The 11000-nt window shown below is 43.6% G+C and overlaps 1 protein-coding gene across 1 annotated transcript; it reads left to right on the top strand.

Moving 5' to 3' along the window:
- Positions 1 to 6661: 6661 nt before the first annotated feature.
- On the top strand, positions 6662 to 9555 carry LOC136657059 (hyaluronidase-1-like). The gene is made up of 3 exons (XM_066633656.1): positions 6662 to 7579; positions 8221 to 8310; positions 9211 to 9555. The coding sequence occupies exons 1-3, from the start codon at positions 6662 to 6664 to the stop codon at positions 9553 to 9555; spliced, it is 1353 nt and encodes a 450-aa protein (XP_066489753.1).
- The last annotated feature ends 1445 nt before the right edge of the window (positions 9556 to 11000 follow it).

Genomic DNA, 11000 nt, shown 5'->3' with positions numbered 1-11000 from the left:
TCAGTAAATTCTTCAATCCTCTAATATTAGCAGAATATTCCATTCAATTGCCAGAACTAAAAAATAGCCTTGAATGACTATAGTCTCTTGTTTGTCTGGGTAGCTAACCTTTTCAAGTGTGTGTGGGATATTGACAAGGACAGTTTCCACTCCTCCATCTTGAGGATGTCAACCTCTTCCAAAGATCTCATAAGAATGCTTTCCAAGGGTTGTTTTTTTTGGCACACAAAGCTAACATGGGAAGCTGACACATGTTGATTGCTATCCAAGATGATTTGGAATGGCATCCTCCACTTAAATAAGATGACCCAACTATTCCACTAAAGCAGGAGCTTTCAACCTACGGCCTGTGGGCTGAATCCAGCCAAAGTTCTCTGGCCCGCTGAGTTGAGGCCATAGCCGACCAATGGATGAGTCACAGTGACACCCTCAGCAGCTTGGAGCCTGGGACAATTGACCCCTGGCCTGCCCCCCTTAGCAATGCCTCTGGTATGACTTCTTATTCCTGATCATTTTTTGAGCTCCTGGTTAGATGACAGCATGCTCATTCTTCACTAGTAAGAAGCAAAAACAAACAAACAAAAAAACAAAATGGGGGGGTTGAATTTCTTTTGCTATTAACTTTGTTTCTTGTAGAAGCTGCATTACTTTTTGCCCCTGGGGTTTAACTTGGATATTATTTGAAGAAACCATCTCTATTCGAATTGTCCTTAGAATTGTTGTTGGCATCCTTCAGTCTTGGAAGACTATGAATGGTGGTTCTGGAACAGAGTGTCCTCTCCAGTGTGCGAAGCCTGGGTAAAGTAGATATGGAGGATAGGCTGTTACCCATGCAGCAAATCCCCCCTCTCCACGTCGCTGAAATGGTCCAATGGAAAGGCAGAAGCCAATATGGTTGGTTCCAGCGGTGTCGCAGGAATTGCCAGAACGTGACTGTCTCAGGGACTCCGGCTCCGGATTTTGCCTCGAGGTTGACTCCTGAAGCCTTTTCCATAACTGTATGTAGCCACCAGGCAGTGGAGGTTTGGGATCAGAGTTTTCCTTCTCTCCGATGAGCTGCCTTCCCAGGCTAACGAGTCCCATCTACCCGGTGGCTGTTCAGTTTCCTCTTACGACAAGTACAGCCAAAACTGAGGGCCTATTCTTATCCCCAGCCCCCAGGGGATATTAGAATATTACCGTGAATAATCCATGATTGTTGGTGATAGCTGTTATAGTCCACCGAAGTATAGGATCTCACATGATTTTATTTCTTAATTTTTAACTGAAAATTGAAAACAAATTTGTATTAAAAATAAAAAAATAAAAATCCCATCTTTGGTGTGCTGCCAAACAGATCCATCCTGGGATCTTTCTGAACACTATCTAGAAAGTGCCTTTCTAGACATTCTGAGCAGCAGTGCATCTGAGCATACAAAGGTCATAATTCTAAAGTAGGTTTGTGCTGGAGGAGAGATCATTCTGCCACCTACACTGCCACAAATGTGCCATAAAGTAGTATGTTGTGACAATGCACTATGGGAAGTCTGAAACCTTCCCTTTGGCATCAGTATAAAAGCTGATAAGTGTTGCGTCAAGTGGCACAGGAAAAGGATGGGAGGAGTGGTGAGGGATGGAATGAGATGGGGAGGGCAGTGGTAGGGGAGAGATGTGGAGGATCATGCCTGGGAAGGGGGCAGGATTGACAGCTCCAGCATGCACCATATCAGATCTGTGTTTCTCAAACTGTGGCTCCGGATCCACTAGATGGGTTGCAAGCCAGTTTCAGCTGGGTCCCCGTTCACTTAAATGTGCATTTTATTTACACATAGTATAAATGCGTCCCCATTAATTTAAATTTGTATATTAACATTTGCATATTATATTACATGGCGTATGATTGCATGTGGGGAAATGTTACAGATTTGTACTTTTAACAGGTTACTATGTCTTTGCTTTTACCAGTGATAGTGAATGGGGCTTACTCCTGGAGAACTGTGAATGGAATTGCAGCCTTTGGGATGTTTGGGGAATTTTTTTTTTTTTTAAACAGAACTGCAACTAGGTGGGAAGGTTACGAGGGTTCTTCTTTATTTTAAATAATTTTTTAAACTTCTACTTATTGTAAACTTTTAAGTATTGTCATATGGGGGTGTTAGAAATTTTCCTGCTTGATTTATTTATTTATTTAGGTATTTATATACCGCCTTTCTTTGGTCGTCAGATTTCTCCTCAGACTTTAATCCAAGGCGGTTTACATAGGCAGGCTGTTCTAAACCTCCGTAGGGATTTTTACGATTGAATAGTTCTCATCTTTCATAGAACTCCTCCTTCCAGCTAGATTCCTTCACGGTCTGGCCTCTCTCTGGCCCTTCGATGCTCCACTTGACGGCAACTCTTCTCTGCCACTGAGGGTCAGCTCATCAGTATATCAGCGTGTCCTCAGTTCTCGGGTACTTCCGGTTGTTTCGAACTGGCAGCCTCAGATCTTCAGGCATACAAGGCAGCAGCTCTACCAACTGAGCCAGACCTCCTGCCCTCCAGACCTCTGACCTTCAGAAGTGATGATGTCACTTCTGGCCATGACATCACTTCCAGGTTAATGACATCACTCCTGGTGGGTCCCGATTGATGTCATTCTAAAAATGTGGGTCCTGGTGTTAAAAAGTTTGAGAGCCACTGCCTTATCCTGATCCGCTTCCTGGGCCTGTTCGGCTGTCACAGATCAACACTGACTTGCACCAGCAATTTAGCTGGTGTGGGTAGGAGTAGACCTGTTGCTCAAGTTGGGGTTTTCTCTGAGGAAATGGGACAAATGCCCCCTTACCCCAAGGAGACTTTCTGCCTGCTAATTTCCCCTGTGGGATGCAGAGCAAGCCACGCTAGCACTATTTGTAGGGCTATTTGCCTTACCTGGGGAAAGTCCCCTTCCCCTGAGGAGCCGCCCGAAGAGCTGCTCTGAATCGCCCCAAGGAGCCGCCCTTATGAGCCACCCGCCGCTGGCTGCCCTGTTGCGTGCAGGATGCAGGGGCAGCTGTTTTGGCGCCGTGGCGGTTCCAGTGCAACAGGAAGCTCAGGATTGGGCTGTGTCTTTTGTGGTCTTATGGAAGGCTTAGTAAGTGAATCCTCCATCCTCTGCCACCTGTGTCAGAATCTCATTAGTTAACTGCACACCCAATAAGAGGAGGAGACTTCATAAATGCTGCAGCAGCTACTGTAAGTTGCTTTGCATATTTTTTCCCCCTCCTGATTGTCTCTCTAGAGGTAAGTACCATTTTCACCTTCATCAGTAGATGATTATAAACAATATTGAGCTTTTGGGCATAATTAGAGTCCTTTGAAGTCCTGCTTCTTAATACTATTGCACACACAGAGAGGTTTTGGTGCAAACTCAGTCCATGATCCTACGAATCTCTACAATATTTTCCTTTTTTTTATCTTGATCATGGAGAGGGGCATCAAAGAAACATCACTGGACATACACTTCATCGTTAAGGAAGTTCAGTAGCTTCTCAATGAAATGTTTTCAAGATATACATTGTTAAAACACACACACACACACACACACACACACACACACACACACACACACACACAAAACAAAACCATGTACTGAATAAGAAAGAGGCAGAGATGGTGTAAATATTTGAACAATAATCTTTTCCCCCTTAGTTTTCTTTTTTTTTCAAGAGTAGCTGCAGCACTGAAGGGAATAGTTCAATTTCACTTTATATGCAACATATGAACTTCAAAAGCTCCCCCAAATATCTTTCTTATAATTTGACATTCAAGAAAAGATGAGAATCTTTTCAGAAGCCCAAAATCAAAACTGAGGAACAAGGGCAGACTGAGAAATATAAATTGCTAGTTGGCTGGTGGTTTTGGAATTTTTACATATGATTTGAATAGACGTCTTAAAGAGTAGGCAATATATGCCGAGGACATCTGCAAAAGTCCCACTGAAGTGGAGCTGTCTAGCAGCTCATCTCTCCTCTCCAGGCACATCGAGTTTGATTTTTTGCAGCATTTCATTCACGCACAGAAGTAAAATAGGCATATAAAAGAATTTTGATGCAATTGTGTGAACTGTCACATCAAGATTGCCTTTTGACAGTGTTCAGTTGATACATGCCGATTGGTAATATGTAAGTGGGAAAAGACATGAACGGACAGAAAGCTTCAGGTTTCTGCACATGCACATTTATGCAACGCACGCACGCATTTACACAATGGTGTGTACAACATCTGGAAATAAACGTCAGAATAACAGAGAGTGCACCGGTTTTATTTTGGGAATAAGACTGGGTGATTCAGAACTCCAAAATCCAGAGAGAAATTCAAATGTGGATAATATGAATACATTCCTGTAGAATTCAGTTACAAGCCAGCATTGATGGTGAAACCCTTTAGCTAATGCCAGTATTACAATTGGTGTGTGTAAAGTATCTATTGGATAGTTTCCAGAACCTCACTCATGATAAACAAGCCAGCCCATGGTGCTGTTTTCAAAGGTTCATTTTATTTATTTTTTGTAACATTCTTTAAAAAAAAAAAAAAACTTACTTCTATTAAACCATAGTTATATATATATATAAAATTTTGACTTCGAAATATCAGTGTAGAATCTTATTATAATATGTTATATGGTAGAATAATTGTATTTTATTAAGCTTTAAATAAGGTATGTTAATTAGAAAAGGTGTAAAATGTGAATTTATATCACAACTCTTTTTGATTCTTTCACAAAATGTTGTTTGTGCTTCCAAAGGAAAGACCCATTAAAACATAATATGCTCCACTGAAATGTACATGTGTACATCTATGGTTTTGGTTTGCCAGAGTAAAAATAGAGATACACCTTTTTTCTCCATTCACAGAAGAACTGACTGAAAAAATAAATTAAAGATTTATACTTTGTCCAATCACATTAATTTGCAGGGCATGAGCCTAACCAGGTCTACTCAGAAGTAAGTCCTATTTTGTTCAATGACGCTTACTCTCAGGAAAGTGTGGTTAGGATTGTAGCCTCATTTTCTGAACAGAAACTTTGAAATGCTCCCATTGGTCTCGTTAGGTTTGAACCCAAATCTTTAACTTTCCACACAATCCTCAGCATGTCTACTCAGAAGTAAGTCCCCTTGTGTTCAATGGGGCTTACTCCCGGGAAAGAGTCTATATCGCAGCCTCTTTCATTTTTAAGGTACTCTTTTTGTGTTTAGAATATGGAGCAGAAATATTTCTGCATGATGTTCTTTTGGGGACACTCCTATGACTAGGGGAGCAAAGTGCATCCTTTGGGTGTTTAACTAACCGTGACAATGTGGCATTGACTGAGAAATGGAGGAGAATTTGTACCAAGTGGATAATGAGGCACCAAATGGAATAATTAGTGCCTACACTCATTACAGAGTTTGGGATTCAGGCAGTGCAATTCACAAGATTTATAAAACTCCCATTAAAGGGGGAAGCAGCCGCAAAAGTAACAAAAGACACTCTTGTTCTTAGGGAGATGTGCGCTTTTGTCAGCAATTCCTTTATGATAGGACTTGGCCACTGCTGATTGCGCTTATGGCTTTCTTTCAGAACTGTCTTCCCATTTTTACACATGCAGCTTTGAATGGCGGAATAACACTGAATTTATAGTTTTGAATTGGTAGAAAAGGCATCATGATCCAAGTTCTCGTTTTTGGGGATGGCACAAAATCTATCTATCTATCTATCTATCTATCTATCTATCTATCTATCTATCTATCTATCTATCTATCTATCTATCTATCTATTTGTTTATTAGTAGAATTTATATCTCACCTTTCCACTCCACACTTATGGGGCGCTCCAAAGTTTTGCTACCAGCCCATGAAAATTTGGAACATAATCCACCTTCTGGATGCCCACAACATCATTTTGAAGGTTGGAAGGGGAGAAGAGGGCTGAGCAAGACCTCAAAAAGGTAATTTCCTCATTGAACAGCCACAGGATGCATTCATGGAGACACCTCTCTAGGAGGGACATGGTATAATTCATTCAGGGACTTGTGGTGGTGGTAGTGCTCCTCCTCCTCCTCCTCCTCCTCCTCCTCTCTCTCTCTCTCTCTCTCTCTCTCTCTCTCTGACAGGCACAGAAGACTGGGATCTCTGTCCAGCAAGGCAAGGGCTTCTCAATATTTCCCCCCAGAGTCTACTCAGGTGTCTAGTACAGCAGTCCATAAGTTGTTCAGCACTGTGACCCACATCATCCTCCATGGTGGGTCGTGAAGCAATATGATGATAATGATGATGATGGTGTTGGTGCTGTTATACATTCCCTCACACGGCAAAGTGACATCTTTTAAAGTGATATCCTCTTATATTTAGCAAAGAAAAAGCACTGAACCTTTTCAATCCAGCATGATGTCTTTTTTGGTCTCTGCTGCTGGTGTCTTTCGATTGCGAGCCCTTTGGGGACAGGGAACCATTTCTTCATTTATTTTGCTGTGTAAACCGCTTTGTGATCTACTTTTTGTTAAAAGGGAGTATATAAAATCTAATAATAATAAATATGCATTTAAAATAATACCGCTTGAAAAAAAACATTCTTGTCACTGTTGTTCTGTTAAACTCTCTCTCTCTCTCTCTCTCTCTCTCTCTCTCTCTCTCTCTCTCTCTCTCTCTCTCTTCCTTTGAGGGAGCTGTTCCAGCAAAGAATGTGGCATCTGTGGATTAAATATATAGCAATTGAAGTGTTTCTCATGGTGGATGGAAAAAAAATTAAGCAGACAGAAGCTCCATTGCTTCCCCACAAACCATTTGTAGTGTTTTGGAATGCTCCCACTGAACCCTGCCAGCTACGCTACAAAGTGGATTTAGACCTCAGTATTTTTGACATAGTATCCAATGCCAATGAAACTTTGAGTGGGTCCACTGTGACGATATTCTATTACACTCACCTGGGGTACTATCCTTATGTGGATGACAACCACAACTCCATCAACGGAGGGGTCCCACAAAACCAGAGTCTCCTCAAGCACCTCACCAAAGCCAAGTCTGATATTGATCGTTCCATACCAATGAGGAAGTTCCATGGACTGGGAGTCATTGACTGGGAACACTGGAGGCCCCAGTGGGAAAGGAACTGGGGTCACAAGACCATTTACAAAAACAAGTCCATCGAGCTTGTCCAAAAGCGGCACCCTCAGTGGTCTGAAGACACCATTAAGAAGATTGCGAAGGAAGAATTTGAAAACGCTGGGAAAAGCTTTATGAACAATACCCTTCTTCTGGCTGAAGACATGAGACCAAATGGACTCTGGGGTTATTACCTGTTCCCAGACTGCTATAATTATGATTATAAAGAACAGCCACATTTGTATACAGGCAAATGTCCAGAGATTGCATCTTCTCGCAATGATCTTCTGCTGTGGCTTTGGAAACAAAGTACTGCCCTTTATCCTTCCATATACCTGGAATACACCTTGAAATCGAGCCCCAATGCTTTGAAGTTTGTACACTACCGGGTTAAGGAAGCCATACGCATTGCCTCCCTCGCTAGAAAAGACTATGCATTGCCTGTTTTTGTTTACTCTAGGCCGTTTTATGCTTATTCTTTACATCCATTGACAGAGGTAAGCGGAGAATAGAGTTGGGGTCAGTTTGGGGGAGGCACTGGTGGAAAGTGGAACCCCTGCAGGTCTTTCAAGCTTAGGAGCAATGAGTGACAGGCAATGGCTAGGAAAGGCTCCTCCTACTTCCATCTGCCTAAGGGGAGCATCTCTAAGATGGCCTATGCAAGAGGCATTATTGACCACAGTTATTACACTAAACCCACCAACACGTCAACAAGTTTAGGCAAGAGGGTTTCTTTCTGTAGTGCTTCAAAATACCTGTTTGACCAGAGGAGAACATGGGACAAAAAGGAAATGGCTGGGTATATCATGGGCCATAATGCCCCTTCTTTGGCTCCTGGTGCACCAGTGGCATAGCTAGAAGGGGTGCAAAGCACTAAGTTTTGCAGGGAGCCTCACCACAGCGTGCAATCATCCCCTGGCCTTCAGAGCCATTCCAAGCAGTTGGGGACAAAACTAAGACATTCACCTTTGTTTTGCTCCCACTGCCTGGAATGGCTCTGAAGGGGAGGGAGAGGGTCTGCTTGCATGCTGTGGTGAGGCTCCCTGCAAAGCTCTTTGCACCCCCTCTAGCTATGCCACTCTTGTGCTCTGCGCATGATGCTCTGTTATGTTATGCATGTTCATCCCTTCCTTTTTAGGAGGACTTGGTGCACACTATTGGTGAGAGTGCTGCATTGGGAGCAGCAGGAGTTGTCCTTTGGGGAAGCTTGCAGTATGCCAAGTCCAGTGTAAGTGAGTTTGTGTTAAGAAATGTCCATGAGCTAAATGTCACAAGAATTCCCAGAATTCTCAGGGCTACCACCACCCCAGTTTAGGTTCTCGCTGTCTGCTTCCGTTTCCAAGGTGTTCCAAAGAAAAAGGCTGCCTTTTGCCAAGCACTTGCAAACCAACAGAGGTGCATGATTGGGGGGGAGCCACAGATTAGCGCAATGGGGGGATTTGAGTAGGGTTTGCTTCTATCCACTGTTTTGAGTACCTACAGGAACCTATACCCCTGCAGATTTGGGAGGACAACTCTATGTCCATGGATATGGGAAGACACCATGTTCTAACATGGAGCACATGTGATTCTGGAGGCCACTGCAAGTCCCACCCAATGTCTCTGCTTTCTTGGGTTCTAGAAACTTCAGAAAGTTGACTTTCTTGGCGTTCCAAACAGTGGCATCACTAGGGTTTGTGTCACCTGGTGTGGAAGGCCAGTGTGTCACCCCCTGCCCCGATGGACCTCCTCCCATTCAGTAGGCATGGCAATGCCTTAAGTGGTCGGCATAGTGAGGCATCATTGCCCTGTGCTCAATGGTTTTTTGGCTATAACTTTTGAGAGAATAGAGCTAATTCAACGTGGTTTGTTCCATTGCATTCTGCATGAAATTATGCATTGAAGGATATATTACATGATGGTATTATTCAAAAATACCAAGATTTTTTAAATGTTGGCCAGTAGTGCTGTCACCCCCCCCAAACACATCACTATGTGCGGCCCGCACCCCCCACATCCCATCAGTGGTGCCATTAGTTCCAACGAACTTGCAGACATTTTTTGACCCTTCTCAAACGACTGTCATGCTCGCACTTTAGACACAGTGCTACGTCTTTAGTAATCTATAGTCTTTTTTTTCCACTTTTAGGAGAACTGTTTGACAGTGAAAAAATACGTAGATGGTCCATTGGGACATTACGTCATTAACGTGACCTCTGCCGCCAAGCTGTGCAGTAAAGTGCTCTGTACAAAGAATGGAAGATGCATTCGCAAAAACAGCGACTCTGAGACCTACCTGCACTTGCCACCCCATAGTTTTAAGATTCACCTTGGCTTCTCTGATAAGGCGAGAAAAATGAATGTGAAAGGAAATCTGAAAAAGGAGGATGTTGTGGCCATGAAAAAGAAGTTTATATGCCAGTGTTACCAGGGCTGGACAGGGATGTTTTGTGAAATGCCTTTTCCCAAAACAAAGAGCAAATTCCCTGGTTAATAAGGACAATGGGGATATGTCCCCTATTCAATATACTACCAAACTCAAGTGGAGTCATGGCACTCCAGTAGACATCTTTTGGGCAGAGATGGGCAAATCTATTGCGGCTTGACTCAAGCCACAAGTCTCTGCCCCCTTTAACTCGACTCAAAACTGAGTTCCAATGGACGGATGTTCCGAGTCGCCCAAAGCGTTTTGGGGACTCTAAAAGACTCGGGTTCTAAGTCTTTTCCGTTAAAAAGTCAGCCGTGGCTCTGCGAAAAATAATGGAGTGTATGTGTGTTTCGGAGTTCTCTTTAAACACTAACCTGATGTTCCTGCCCATTCCATCAATAAACAAAAGCCATGCTGTTCTTCAGATAAAGGCAGCAATGCAGGGTCAGGATTCAAAAAGGCACTTTATCTCTCCTAAGTCTAAGACAAGGTACAGACATGCCCCCTTATCTGGGGGGGGGGGGTTCAGTTCCAGAATCCCCCGTGGATAGCTGAAACTGCAGATATGGGGAATGCCCATCCCCATGGTTCAAGGGTCAGCCCCCCCATAAGGCATTAAAAACATCACATCTGGATTCTCTGTGAAACCAGAAGTCATGTGTTTTGAGCTCTAAAGCTCCGTCTGAACCTGGCAGAGGTTGGGGACAGATGTCCTCAGCATTCGCTGAGCTCAGAAGCCCCTCTGAAGGTGAGGGGAGTAGAGCTCCCCTTGCCTCTGTAGGGGGTGTGTGTGGAGGAGCACAGGGGAGTTCAGACCCAATCCATGGCTAACTGAACCTGTGGATATAGGATCCGCTGATATGGGGCCTCTGCAAAGTAAAACTGTTTCAGGTGGGCTTGCGGAGAGACGCAGCTGTATGCTGGTGTTCAAAGCCAAGTCTGCAGGGGGGGGGGAAGCTAAATTAGATGCAAGATTATATAGCTAAATGTTTTCTTCGACCAATTTCTTGGGAAACCTGTGCTAATTAGCAAGAAACAGGTGACTTGACAGCCACAATGATATATATGGTGGTAAATACAGACCATCGATTGTGTCCTTACTACTAAGATGAGTCTTATCAAGCAGCTAGAGCTAAGAATTGGCCGAGGTGTTACAAGCAAGAGATGACTAGGAGTGGTGAACTTCTGAAGAAGACAGTTTTCAAAGTGGCCAGCTGTGGCCGACACCATTTGTTTTCAGTCCAATTTCTTAAGAAAACCAGCCTGTGAGAAAGCTGACAGTCCCCTAAAAATGGCAAGACAGGATGTAATAGGGAACTAGTGTGCAGAACTGAAAGTTAAGGCCTCCCATCTCTTCCCCCTCTTACAAAAGAACAGAAGAAGGCAGAAGGCAGCCCAATCCTGAGCTGCCTGGGGCGCGGGGCTGCAGTGTGGCTGAAAATGGCTGCCACCGCATCCTACATGCTCTGGGCAGCCACCAGTGGCTCCTTGGGAGAAGTGGACTTTTGTCC

This window comes from Tiliqua scincoides, chromosome 7 (assembly GCF_035046505.1).
Source record: "Tiliqua scincoides isolate rTilSci1 chromosome 7, rTilSci1.hap2, whole genome shotgun sequence".
Classification (NCBI taxonomy): Eukaryota; Metazoa; Chordata; class Lepidosauria; order Squamata; family Scincidae; genus Tiliqua; species Tiliqua scincoides.
The sequence above is the reverse complement of the archived record's forward strand: the minus strand, read 5'-3'. Positions and strand labels throughout refer to the sequence as shown.

What these genes read in the sequence shown, in the direction of transcription:
- LOC136657059 (XM_066633656.1), top strand. Translation starts at nt 6,662, where the DNA reads ATGTGGCATCTGTGGATTAAATATATAGCAATTGAAGTGTTTCTCATG. An exon ending in CTTTACATCCATTGACAGAG is followed by an intron (nt 7,580 to 8,220) that starts GTAAGCGGAGAA and finishes CTTCCTTTTTAG; the next exon opens with GAGGACTTGGTGCACACTAT. An exon ending in TGCAGTATGCCAAGTCCAGT is followed by an intron (nt 8,311 to 9,210) that starts GTAAGTGAGTTT and finishes TTCCACTTTTAG; the next exon opens with GAGAACTGTTTGACAGTGAA.